At 43.0% G+C, this 14,261-nt stretch overlaps 4 protein-coding genes across 5 annotated transcripts in view; 3 read left to right on the forward strand and 1 right to left on the reverse strand.

Moving 5' to 3' along the window:
- myo1d (myosin 1D) overlaps positions 1 to 14,261 on the reverse strand; it is a gene marked incomplete at its 5' end in the record, with an annotated part of 171,901 nt that overhangs the window by 94,392 nt on the left and 63,248 nt on the right. The gene's annotated exons all lie outside the window — the stretch shown is intronic.
- On the forward strand, positions 3,329 to 4,996 carry LOC310774858 (tripartite motif-containing protein 16-like; the record flags this gene model as incomplete). Its single annotated transcript, XM_083634989.1, has 2 exons — positions 3,329 to 4,066; positions 4,157 to 4,996. 2 exons carry the CDS (start codon positions 3,329 to 3,331, stop codon positions 4,994 to 4,996), a joined length of 1,578 nt encoding a protein of 525 aa, XP_083491115.1.
- Positions 7,033 to 8,706, forward strand: LOC310775025 (tripartite motif-containing protein 16-like; the record flags this gene model as incomplete). Its single annotated transcript, XM_083635104.1, has 1 exon — positions 7,033 to 8,706. The coding sequence occupies one exon, from the start codon at positions 7,033 to 7,035 to the stop codon at positions 8,704 to 8,706; it is 1,674 nt and encodes a 557-aa protein (XP_083491230.1).
- Positions 11,065 to 12,726, forward strand: LOC310775027 (tripartite motif-containing protein 16-like; the record flags this gene model as incomplete). Its single annotated transcript, XM_083635106.1, has 1 exon — positions 11,065 to 12,726. The coding sequence occupies one exon, from the start codon at positions 11,065 to 11,067 to the stop codon at positions 12,724 to 12,726; it is 1,662 nt and encodes a 553-aa protein (XP_083491232.1).

Here is a 14,261-nt window from a genome sequence, read left to right on the forward strand (position 1 = left end):
GCACACACACACACAAGAGCAATAGTAATTGAAATATAAAATAAGAGTCAGAAAGCAAGCAATGGAGAAACACTAGCAAATGATATAAATCAGTACGAGTCAGTAAGACAGAGCATCCAAGCAGACATTTCTTATCTTTGTTGCATATTTTGTATTGTTGCTGTCATCATGTCTGCTGTTTCTGTTCCACTGCACAGGCCTTAATGGAGTCTTCCTCCCTTTATTATTGTTGTTATTAAGAGATGTTAATATGTTGATGTTTGTACGTTTGTTGAGAAAAGTGAACTACAAATGTCATCATGATTATTATAAATCATTATTATTATAATCAATAGAGAGATGATTCATTGTTTACCTCCTAACAGATTGATTGTGTGCATGAAGTGAATAATGTAGATGGGAAGATTGAACCATATCGTTTTACTGATTTGATGTGTGATCAATGTGAATGTTTGCAAAGATCAATAAAGTTAGTTTTTTTCTTTTTCAACAAGTTTTTCTTCTACAGTATATTAATTCCAATAAGTTTATCAAAGCTGCTAGACGATTTCACGAATCCCTCTCAAAATATAAAATAAAGTGCCAGAGGCCACTTACTTGGACAGTTTGGTGGTCTCAGGTGGAACCAAGGCGACACTCGTTGAGGAAGGTAAGAGGAAGAGGAAGGAAAGTAGGAAAAGTAGGAAAAAGGTGTAGTTGCCTACGCGTTTCGGCCGCTGTGGCCTTCGTCAGGGCAAAAGTTGTGTGCTCAGGTGTGCACGAAACTTGTAGTGGTTTATGCTTCCGGTTAGGAAAATAAGTGTTTCCGGAATACGTGAAAAAAATGGTATCCAGTTCCAAAATAAAAGTATGGAAAAAAATTGCGTGAAATAAATTAAAATGACTATCGGCCGATACTAGTATACCGATATATCGTTTATCGGCCAATAATATCTACCGTAAATTCCGGACTATAAGACGCACCGGTGTATAAGCCGCGGGACCAAAATTGACTATTTTTTTCTTCTATAAGCCGCACCGGTCTATAAGCCGCGGGTGTTTTGATGTTTAATTACCATATGAAAGGGTTCGTGCACAGAGAGGAATGTCGGGAAAGCGATGGCTGTTTGGGGAAGCTCCCATTTATTAACATTTCAACAAAACAAAACAAAAGTCAGGTCACTAATCCCCAGACAAAATCACACAACAATAGGCTATATGTGCAGCAAACCTGTAACCAGAGAAGTCAAGTCACTAATGCTCGTCTTCCTCTTCTTCCTGCGTACTGAAACCACCAAAGTCCTCATCTTCAGTGTCGGAAACGAACAGGTTCAGGGTGGCTTCGTCAACCACTCTCCTCTCTCCTTCATTGTCACTCAAAACCAACGAACTCCTCTTCATCTATAGCTGTGTTTCCATTACAGTTTTTCGCAAAAGAATTGCGATATTTCTACAACTTCGACAATGTACAATTGCGACTTGTAGGCGTTTCCATTGAAGTTGCGTTTGAGTGATTCCCCGTTGCAGCAGCTGCCACAGTGATTACGCACGGGGATCTGCCCCATATCCCGTCCCCTGCATGCTCAAATCCAACCAATGGTCAATGGAAATCCCAACATGAAGTTACAATGCATATAAACGAGCCTGATTATCAATTCAAAAGAAAATGAGTCGCAAAATGTTGCTGGCTGCGTGAATGCAGTCAGCGCGACAGGCAGAGGAAAAAAGGTAGCCTAATAGCCTACAACTGGTCCGATTTAGAGATGGAGGGGGGAAAAGGCTGATTTGGTTCTATAATTGCACCTGAAACGTGTGCAATGTATTAGCCTACTCACAGTCACTGTATTCACTTCAGACAGCACCACCGCACCAGTGTGTGCTTTTCATCCTCTCATCTCGCCGCTGTGCCAAATGCGCGCACACAGGCAGCCTGCTGTCACCATGGACCGATTTCTGCCATTAAACATTATCTAATTTGCCCGGCTACGCTTTTGCACAACACTCGTCTTTCTGCTAGGTAGCGTTGCTTCAAAGTTTTCCACTTGCTGCGGAGGTTTTGACACGGCTATCGAACCTTACTTACCAAACTTATTTTCCGCTCCTTTTCCAAGGGATAATATGGGTCACATGACGTGCAAATGCGAAAAATGTGTTTCCATTACACTTTTGCGATAAACTGCTATATCGACACGTCTGAAAAACCACCTCATGATCATCTACTGCTCGTTCTCATGCTGTCGAGAACGAGCAAAGCTTTTTTTTGGTGAAAGAATCCTCCAGGGCGCTTCTTGTTAACAGTCCGAGTGAGTGGCAGGTCGAACGTCAAAGGCACTTCATCCATATTTATGATCTGCTCCGGTTCGATGGAATATTCCTTGATCTTCCTTTGTGTGAATTCGCCGAAGTTTGTGATTTTCTCCTGGTAGTCGGGGGAGGGAGTTGATGGGCTTGTGGCCGTTTGCTTACCGTAATTACCATATGTAAGTGGTCACGCACAGAGGGGATTGTCGGGAAAGAGATGGCTGTTTGAGGAAGCTCCCATTTACCGTATTACCGTAACATTTCAACAAAACAACATAACACAACACCACCGTTGTTTATTTTTACAGTGCACACAGTGTCCGCGGTGTGGTGAAAAGAGGGCAAGAGAGGAAATTAAAACAGAAGTGGATTTATAGTTAGAAAGAGTGCTAAAAAAGAGAGATTTTTTTTTTTTTTTTTTTTTTTTTCTGAAAAAATCCATAGATAAGACGCACCGTTATATAAGCCGCAGGGGCCAAAAAACGGGAAAAAAGCCGCGGCTTATAGTCCGGAATTTACGGTATATATTGGCGATATATCGGGCGGGCTCTACTACACACACACACGCACGCACACGCACACACACACACACGCACACACACAATTTTCCACAAGCCACTTACATAGACAATTTTGGAATTTTATTTTTTTAAACGTTGCACTTAAAAAAGTGAGTTGGGAATAGGGGGAGAGAGGGATTTATCCTAAATGTAAATATTCCTGATGTATTTTCTCATCATCTTCACTTCATATTGTAAACGAGAGCTAAACACACACTGCCTCTTTAACACCGCTCCTCTTCCTGGTATGAAGCAAAGTCTAACCCCTCCCTCTTCCTGGTCTCAAACACAGCCAGCTCTGTCCACATTATTTCCTGTTCCCTCCCCTTTCACAGATCTGTAACTTCATAGATGGGTGTAAACAACATGTCGTCAAGTGACAGAGCTGACAAGCCCATTCACTGCAGATCAGCAGTTTGTTTGGATCGGAGCCCAACTTTTTTTTCTGTTGAGAGCAGAAAGAAAGATCTGAATCACTCACAAGTGAAATGGCGGAGGGAGGAATTCAGCTTGACGGGGCAAAATTCTGCTGTTCGATCTGTCTGGATCTACTGAAGGATCCGGTGGCTATTCCCTGTGGGCACAGCTACTGCATGAGCTGTATTACAAGCTACTGGGATGAAGAGGATCAGAAGAACATCCACAGCTGCCCCCAGTGCAGGCAGACCTTCATACCAAGGCCTGTCCTGGTGAAAAACACCATGTTAGCAGAGTTGGTGGAGGACCTGAAGAAGACCGGACTCCAAGCTGCTCCTCCTGATCGCTGCTATGCTGGACCTGGAGATGTGGGCTGTGATGTCTGCACTGGGAGGAAGCTGAAAGCCCTCAAGTCCTGTCTGGTATGTCTGGCCTCTTACTGTGAGCAGCACCTCCAGCTTCACTATGATGTAGCTCCATTAAAGAAACATAGGCTGGTAGAAGCCACCGTGATGCTTCAGGAGAACATCTGCTCTCGCCACGACGAGGTGATGAAGATGTTCTGCCGTACTGATCAGCAGTGTATCTGTTATCTCTGCTCCGTGGATGAACATAAAGGCCACGACACAGCCTCAGCTGCGGCAGAAAGGGCCGAGAGGCAGAAAGAGCTTGGGGTGAATCGTCAAAAAATCCAGCAGAGACTCCAGGACAGAGAGACAAATGTGAAGGTGCTTCAACAGGAGGTGAAGGCTATGGATCTCTCTGCTGATAAAGCAGTGAAGGACACTGAGAAGATCTTCACTAAGCTGGTCAGACTCATTCAGAAAAGAGGCTCTGAGGTGAAGCAGCAGATCAGATCCCAGCAGAAAGAGGAAGTGAGTCGGGCTGAAGAACTTCAGGAGAAGCTGAAGCAGGAGATCTCTGAGCTGAGGAGGAAACACACTGAGCTGGAGCAGCTCTCACACACAGAGGATCACATCCACTTTCTCCACAGTTACCCCTCGCTGTCACGTCTCAGTGAAGCTACAGACTCACCCAGGATCGATACCCGTCCTCTGCACTACTTTGAGGATGTGACTGCAGCTGTGTCAGAGGCCAGAGATAAACTACAGGTCATTCTGACAGAGGAATGGCCTAAGATCTCACTGACAGTGACTGAAGAGGATGTTTTACTGTCACAACCAGAGCCCAAGACCAGAGCTGACTTCTTACAATATTCACGTCAGATCACACTGGATCCAAACACAGCACACACAGACCTGTTATTATCTGAGGGGAACAGAAAAGCAACACGTGTGAAAGAACACCAGTCATATTCTCGTCACCCAGACAGGTTCATCAACTCCCCTCAGGTCCTGAGTAGAGAGGCTCTGACTGGACGGTGCTACTGGGAGGTGGAGTGGAGCGGGACATTCATCTCAACAGCAGTCTCATATAAGAATATTAGCAGAAGAGGAATCGAGCTTCAATGTGGATTTGGAAACAATGACAAGTCTTGGACATTATATTATAACAACAATACTTGTTTCTTCATACATAACAGTATCATAACTCCCATCTCAGGCCCGCTGTCCTCCAGAGTAGGAGTGTACCTGGATCACAGAGCAGGTATTCTGTCCTTCTACAACGTCTCTGAAACCATGACTCTCCTCCACAGAGTCCAGACCACATTCACTCAGCCTCTCTATGATGGACTTTGGCTTGTTGGAGCCACAGCTGAGTTGTGTAAGCTCAAGTAGACAGGAGTTATTAAAACAGCAATGTTTTTTTTTATTTTATTTTTTTATTTTACCTTTATTTTACCAGGCGAGACAATTAAGAACAAAATTCTTATTTACATTGTCGGCCTGCATGTGTGTGTGTGTGTGTGTGGGGGGGGAGGGACACTCCATATTTGTGTCACCCTTCCCACAGATCACCTGTCAATCAAACAGTGTGGGCGGAGCTTGTATTTTGTGTTGATGCAGTTTGAGTTTCTCTTCTCTGTCTGTTCAGCCATGGTGGCTATCTATCACTGCTCATGCTAACTACACAGCTCTTCTTCTGCTGTTGATTCCAAACAAAGTAGAAACGTAAAACGTGCCACTTCCTGTGCAACAGGAGAAACAATGGAAAAGACTTGATCAATATTGGATATAGGTTGAATCACTTTTGTGTTGTTCAAGATTCAAGATGTTGATTGTCACTCCTGTGAAAGCAACACGCAATAAATGTGAACATGGCATAAACACACACACACACGCGCACGCACACACACACACACACAGGCACACACACACACACACACACACACACACAAGAGCAATAGTAATAGAAATATAAAATAAGAGTCAGAAAGCAAACAATGGAGAAACACTAGCAAATGATATCAATCAGTACGAGTCAGTAAGACAGAACATCCAAGCAGACATTTCTTATCTTTGTTGCATATTTTGTATTGTTGCTGTCATCATGTCTGCTGTTTCTGTTCCACTGCACAGGCCTTAATGGAGTCTTCCTCCCTTTATTATTGTTGTTATTAAGAGATGTTAATATGTTGATGTTTGTACGTTTGTTGAGAAAAGTGAACTACAAATGTCATCATGATTATTATAAATCATTATTATTATAATCAATAGAGAGATGATTCATTGTTTACCTCCTAACAGATTGATTGTGTGCATGAAGTGAATAATGTAGATGGGAAGATTGAACCATATCGTTTTACTGATTTGATGTGTGATCAATGTGAATGTTTGCAAAGATCAATAAAGTTCGTTTTTTTCTTTTTCAACAAGTATTTCTTCTACAGTATATTAATTCCAATAAGTTTATCAAAGCTGCTAGACGATTTGACGAATCCCTCTCAAAATATAAAATAAAGTGCCAGAGGCCACTTACTTGGGCAGTTTGGTGGTCTCAGGCGGAACCAAGGCAACACTCGTTGAGGGAGGTAAGAGGAAGGAAAGTAGGAAAAGTAGGAAAAAGGTGTAGTTGCCTACGCGTTTCGGCCGCTGTGGCCTTCGTCAGGGCAAAAGTTGTGTGCTCAGGTGTGCACGGAACTTGTAGTGGTTTATGCTTCCGGTTAGGAAAATAAGTGTTTCCGGAATACGTGAAAAAAATGGTATCCAGTTCCAAAATAAAAGTATGGAAAAAAATTGCGTGAAATAAATTAAAATGACTATCGGCCGATACTAGTATACCGATATATCGTTTATCGGCCAATAATATCTATATATTGGCGATATATCGGGCGGGCTCTACTACACACACACACGCACGCACACGCACACACACACACACACACGCACACACACAATTTTCCACAAGCCACTTACATAGACAATTTTGGAATTTTATTTTTTTAAACGTTGCACTTAAAAAAGTGAGTTGGGAATAGGGGAAGAGAGGGATTTATCCTAAATGTAAATATTCCTGATGTATTTTCTCATCATCTTCACTTCATATTGTAAACGAGAGCTAAACACACACTGCCTCTTTAACACCGCTCCTCTTCCTGGTATGAAGCAAAGTCTAACCCCTCCCTCTTCCTGGTCTCAAACACAGCCAGTTCACTCTGTCCACATTATTTCCTGTTCCCTCCCCTTTCACAGATCTGTAACTTCATAGATGGGTGTAAACAACATGTCGTGAAGTGACAGAGCTGACAAGCCCATTCACTGCAGATCAGCAAATGAACATGAAGAAAATGAACTCATGTTTGGTTTGGATCGGAGCCCAACTTTTTTTTCTCTGTTGAGAGCAAGTGAAACTATCTGAATCACTCACAAGTGAAATGGCGCAGGGAGGAATTCAGCTCGACGGGGGAAAATTCTGCTGTTCGATCTGTCTGGATCTACTGAAGGATCCGGTGGCTATTCCCTGTGGGCACAGCTACTGCATGAGCTGTATTACAAGCTGCTGGGATGAAGACGATCAGAAGAAAATCCACAGCTGCCCCCAGTGCAGGCAGACCTTCATACCAAGGCCTGTCCTGGTGAAAAACACCATGTTAGCAGAGTTGGTGGAGGACCTGAAGAAGACAGGACTCCAAGCTGCTCCTCCTGATCGCTGCTATGCTGGACCTGGAGATGTGGGCTGTGATGTCTGCACTGGGAGGAAGCTGAAAGCCCTCAAGTCCTGTCTGGTATGTCTGGCCTCTTACTGTGAGCAGCACCTCCAGCTTCACTATGATGTAGCTCCATTAAAGAAACACAGGCTGGTAGAAGCCACCGTGATGCTTCAGGAGAACATCTGCTCTCTTCATGACGAGGTGATGAAGATGTTCTGCCGTACTGATCAGCAGTGTATCTGTTATCTGTGCTCTGTGGATGAACATAAAGGCCACGACACAGCCTCAGCTGCGGCAGAAAGGGCCGAGAGGCAGAAAGAGCTCGGGGTGAACCGTCAAAAAATCCAGCAGAGACTCCAGGACAGAGAGACAAATGTGAAGGTGCTTCAACAGGAGGTGAAGGCTATGGATCTCTCTGCTGATAAAGCAGTGAAGGACACTGAGAAGATCTTCACTGAGCTGGTCAGACTCATTCAGAAAAGAGGCTCTGAGGTGAAGCAGCAGATCAGATCCCAGCAGAAAGAGGAAGCGAGTCGGGCTGAAGAACTTCAGGAGACGCTGAAGCAGGAGATCTCTGAGCTGAGGAGGAAAGATGCTGAGCTGGAGCAGCTCTCACACACAGAGGATCACATCCACTTCCTCCATAGTTACCCCTCGCTGTCACGTCTCAGTGAAGCTACAGACTCACCCAGGATCGATACCCGTCCTCTGCGCTACTTTGAGGATGTGACTGCAGCTGTGTCAGAGGTCAGAGATAAACTACAGGACGTTCTTACAGAGGAATGGCCTAAGATCTCACTGACAGTGACTGAAGAGGATGTTTTACTGTCACAACCAGAGCCCAAGAGCAGAGCTGACTTCTTACAATATTCACGTCAGATCACACTGGATCCAAACACAGCACACACAGAGCTGTTATTATCTGAGGGGAACAGAAAAGCAACACATGTGAAAGAACACCAGTCATATTCTCGTCACCCAGACAGGTTCACCAACTGCCTTCAGGTCCTGAGTAGAGAGGCTCTGACTGGACGGTGCTACTGGGAGGTGGAGTGGAGCGGGACATTCATCAAAACAGCAGTCTCATATAAGAATATTAGCAGAACAGGAACCGGGCTTCAATGTGGATTTGGAAACAATGACAAGTCTTGGACATTATATTATAACAACAATAATTGTATTGTTACATACATACATAACAATATCAGAACTCCCATCTCAGGCCCTCTGTTCTCCAGAGTAGGAGTGTACCTGGATCACAGAGCAGGTATTCTGTCCTTCTACAGTGTCTCTGAAACCATGACTCTCCTCCACAGAGTCCAGACCACATTCACTCAGCCTCTCTATGCTGGACTTCGGGTTGTTAGAGCCACAGCTGAGTTGTGTAAGCTCAAGTAGACAGAGTTATTAAAACAGCAATGTGTGTGTGTGTGTGTGTGTGGGGGGGGGGGGGGGGACTCCATATTTGTGTCACCCTTCCCACAGATCACCTGTCAATCAAACAGTGTGGGCGGAGCTTGTATTTTGTGTTGATGCAGTTTGAGTTTCTCTTCTCTGTCTGTTCAGCCATGGTGGCTATCTATCACTGCTCATTAACTACACAGCTCTTCTTCTGCTGTTGATTCCAAACAAAGTAGCAATTGTAATAGAAATATAAAATAAGAGTCAGAAAGCAAACAATGGAGAAACACTAGCAAATGATATCAATCAGTACGAGTCAGTAAGACAGAACATCCAAGCAGACATTTCTTATCTTTGTTGCATATTTGTATTGTTGCTGTCATCATGTCTGCTGTTTCTGTTCCACTGCACAGGCCTTAATGGAGTCTTCCTCCCTTTATTATTGTTGTTATTAAGAGATGTTAATATGTTGATGTTTGTACGTTTGTTGAGAAAAGTGAACTACAAATGTCATCATGATTATTATAAATCATTATTATTATAATCAATAGAGAGGATTCATTGTTTACCTCCTAACAGATTGATTGTGTGCATGAAGTGAATAATGTAGATGGGAAGATTGAACCATATCGTTTTACTGATTTGTAGGGGTGTCACAATATATCGTCCCACGAAATTTCGCGATAGTAAAACGTCACGATATGTATCGTTGAGATGAAATCTCATATCGTGGGATTTTTTTTTTTTTTTTTTTTTCAAAAGTAGACAAAGAAACGTCTTTGTTTGTTGAAGTTCAATGTGTGGAAAGTAGTTCAGTTGAACAAGTCTCTGAAGAGACACATGAGAAGTTATACAGGAGAGAAACCATTCAATTGAGTTTCTGGCAAAACTGTTTACTTGACAGGAAAAACTGAAGATGCATAAAAAATAGACTAAGAAAAGTCTTGTTGTTTGAGTTTGAAGAAAAACTGAAGATGCATAATGAGAATTTATACTGCTGAGAAACCTTTTAGTTCAAAGTAAATCTAAGTGACGGTGTAACTCATTCTATTTCAAGATAAGCCTTATCTCCAATCTCATGTTTTTTCTAGTTGTTATTGTAATAACAATTTCCCACAACAGCATGTTTTGTATTTGTGCATTTCAAATAAAATACTACTTTTCCAGTCATATATTGTCATTATTCAAGTTAAAAAAAATATTGTTAAAATCGTATCGTATCGTATCGTTATCGTGAACCCAGTATCGTGATACGTATCGTATCGTGAACTGAGTGTATCGTGACACCCCTACTGATTTGATGTGTGATCAATGTGAATGTTTGCAAAGATCAATAAAGTTTGTTTTTTTCTTTTTCAACAAGTATTTCTTCTACAGTATATTAATTCCAATAAGTTTATCAAAGCTGCTAGACGATTTGACGAATCCCTCTCAAAATATAAAATAAAGTGCCAGAGGCCACTTACTTGGACAGTTTGGTGGTCTCAGGCGGAACCAAGGCGACACTCGTTGAGGAAGGTAAGAGGAAGAGGAAGGAAAGTAGGAAAAGTAGGAAAAAGGTGTAGTTGCCTACGCGTTTCGGCCGCTGTGGCCTTCGTCAGGGCAAAAGTTGTGTGCTCAGGTGTGCACGGAACTTGTAGTGGTTTATGCTTCCGGTTAGGAAAATAAGTGTTTCCAGAATACGTGAAAAAAATGGTATCCAGTTCCAAAATAAAAGTATGGAAAAAAATTGCGTGAAATAAATTAAAATTACTATCGGCCGATACTAGTATACCGATATATCGTTTATCGGCCAATAATATCTATATATTGGCGATATATCGGGCGGGCTCTACTACACACACACACGCACGCACACGCACACACACACACACACAATTTTCCACAAGCCACTTACATAGACAATTTTGGAATTTTATTTTTTTAAACGTTGCACTTAAAAAAGTGAGTTGGGAATAGGGGAAGAGAGGGATTTATCCTAAATGTAAATATTCCTGATGTATTTTCTCATCATCTTCACTTCATATTGTAAACGAGAGCTAAACACACACTGCCTCTTTAACACCGCTCCTCTTCCTGGTATGAAGCAAAGTCTAACCCCTCCCTCTTCCTGGTCTCAAACAAAGCCAGTTCACTCTGTCCACATTATTTCCTGTTCCCTCCCCTTTCACAGATCTGTAACTTCATAGATGGGTGTAAACAACATGTCGTGAAGTGACAGAGCTGACAAGCCCATTCACTGCAGATCAGCAAATGAACATGAAGAAAATGAACTCATGTTTGGTTTGGATCGGAGCCCAACTTTTTTTTCTCTGTTGAGAGCAAGTGAAACTATCTGAATCACTCACAAGTGAAATGGCGCAGGGAGGAATTCAGCTTGACGGGACAAAATTCTGCTGTTCGATCTGTCTGGATCTACTGAAGGATCCGGTGGCTATTCCCTGTGGGCACAGCTACTGCATGAGCTGTATTACAAGCTGCTGGGATGAAGACGATCAGAAGAAAATCCACAGCTGCCCCCAGTGCAGGCAGACCTTCATACCAAGGCCTGTCCTGGTGAAAAACACCATGTTAGCAGAGTTGGTGGAGGACCTGAAGAAGACCGGACTCCAAGCTGCTCCTCCTGATCACTGCTATGCTGGACCTGGAGATGTGGGCTGTGATGTCTGCACTGGGAGGAAGCTGAAAGCCCTCAAGTCCTGTCTGGTATGTCTGGCCTCTTACTGTGAGCAGCACCTCCAGCTTCACTATGATGTAGCTCCATTAAAGAAACACAGGCTGGTAGAAGCCACCGTGATGCTTCAGGAGAACATCTGCTCTCTTCATGACGAGGTGATGAAGATGTTCTGCCGTACTGATCAGCAGTGTATCTGTTATCTGTGCTCTGTGGATGAACATAAAGGCCACGACACAGCCTCAGCTGCCGCAGAAAGGGCCGAGAGGCAGAAAGAGCTCGGGGTGAACCGTCAAAAAATCCAGCAGAGACTCCAGGACAGAGAGACAAATGTGAAGGTGCTTCAGCAGGAGGTGAAGGCTATGGATCTCTCTGCTGATAAAGCAGTGAAGGACACTGAGAAGATCTTCACTGAGCTGGTCAGACTCATTCAGAAAAGAGGCTCTGAGGTGAAGCAGCAGATCAGATCCCAGCAGAAAGAGGAAGTGAGTCAGGCTGAAGAACTTCAGGAGACGCTGAAGCAGGAGATCTCTGAGCTGAGGAGGAAAGATGCTGAGCTGGAGCAGCTCTCACACACAGAGGATCACATCCACTTCCTCCACAGTTACCCCTCGATGTCACGTCTCAGTGAAGCTACAGACCCACCCAGGATCGATACCCGTCCTCTGCACTACTTTGAGGATGTGACTGCAGCTGTGTCAGAGGTCAGTGATAAACTACAGGACATTCTGACAGAGGAATGGCCTAAGATCTCACTGACAGTGACTGAAGAGGATGTTTTACTGCCACAACCAGAGCCCAAGACCAGAGCTGACTTCTTACAATATTCACGCCAGATCACACTGGATCCAAACACAGCACACACACAGGTGTTATTATCTGAGGGGAACAGAAAAGCAACATATGTGAAAGAACACCAGTCATATTCTCGTCACCCAGACAGGTTCACCAACATCCCTCAGGTCCTGAGTAGAGAGGCTCTGACTGGACGGTGCTACTGGGAGGTGGAGTGGAGCGGGACATTCATCTCAACAGTAGTCTCATATAAGAATATTAGCAGAACAGGAACCGAGCTTCAATGTGTATTTGGAAACAAGTCTTGGACATTATGTTATAACAACAATAGTTGTTACTTCATACATAACAATATCAACACTCCCATCTCAGGCCCCATGCCCTCCAGAGTAGGAGTGTACCTGGATCACAGAGCAGGTATTCTGTCCTTCTACAGTGTCTCTGAAACCATGACTCTCCTCCACAGAGTCCAGACCACATTCACTCAGCCTCTCTATGCTGGACTTTGGCTTGTTGGAGCCACAGCTGAGTTGTGTAAGCTCAAGTAGACAGAGTTATTAAAACAGCAATGTGTGTGTGTGTGTGTGTGTGGGGGGGGAGGGACACTCCATATTTGTGTCACCCTTCCCACAGATCATCTGTCAATCAAACAGTGTGGGCGGAGCTTGTATTTTGTGTTGATGCAGTTTGAGTTTCTCTTCTCTGTCTGTTCAGCCATGGTGGCTATCTATCACTGCTCATTAACTACACAGCTCTTCTTCTGCTGTTGATTCCAAACAAAGTAGAAACGTAAAACGTGTCACTTCCTGTGCAACAGGAGAAACAATGGAAAAGACTTGATCAATATTGGATATAGGTTGAATCACTTTTGTGTTGTTCAAGATTCAAGATGTTGATTGTCACTCGTGTGAAAGCAACACGCAATAAATGTGAACATGGCATAAACACACACACACACGCGCACACACACACACACACACACACACACACACACACACACACACACACACACACACACACAAGAGCAATAGTAATTGAAATATAAAATAAGAGTCAGAAAGCAAGCAATGGAGAGACACTAGCAAATTATATCAATCAGTACGAGTCAGTAAGACAGAGCATCCAAGCAGACATTTCTTATCTTTGTTGCATATTTTGTATTGTTGCTGTCATCATGTCTGCTGTTTCTGTTCCACTGCACAGGCCTTAATGGAGTCTTCCTCCCTTTATTATTGTTGTTATTAAGAGATGTTAATATGTTGATGTTTGTACGTTTGTTGAGAAAAGTGAACTACAAATGTCATCATGATTATTATAAATCATTATTATTATAATCAATAGAGAGATGATTCATTGTTTACCTCCTAACAGATTGATTGTGTGCATGAAGTGAATAATGTAGATGGGAAGATTGAACCATATCGTTTTACTGATTTGATGTGTGATCAATGTGAATGTTTGCAAAGATCAATAAAGTTAGTTTTTTTCTTTTTCAACAAGTATTTCTTCTACAGTATATTAATTCCAATAAGTTTATCAAAGCTGCTAGACGATTTGACGAATCCCTCTCAAAATATTCTGTAAAATATCCCAAAATTGCACGCAGTTGTCAATCTACAAGGTAAGGCCATCTCTCTTTCTTCTGGAAAAGCTGACATTTTACACAAGGTGTAGCAACAGCTCTCATTTGCATCCTCTCCTGTATGACTGTGATATACTGATCATCTTGAGAGAAAAGGCCTCTACTGATCTCAGTATATAATCACAACACGTGACGTACTGTAGGAAAAGTAGAATGATATTACTGACAACAAATGGGTAGTGGCCCAGTGAGGCCTGAGATGCATATATATTTTGCATTAGACAAGACATCTGCATGCATATAATCAATCATATATAATCATACAAGTGCATTTCCATTCGCTTCGGCTATTACGTTTCTGCATTACTCACTGGCTCTCCAGAGCCTGTGGGCAAAAACTCAGTGTCTCTAAACAGGCCGTTTCACAGATCAAGGAAGGAGGAACTGGCTCATTATTGCTCCTGCATTTGTGAGACAGTAATTTGCGAGGCATTGTCAACG

Source organism: Poromitra crassiceps (genome assembly GCF_964638095.1).
Source record: "Poromitra crassiceps genome assembly, chromosome: 4".
NCBI classification, from domain to species: domain Eukaryota; kingdom Metazoa; phylum Chordata; class Actinopteri; order Beryciformes; family Melamphaidae; genus Poromitra; species Poromitra crassiceps.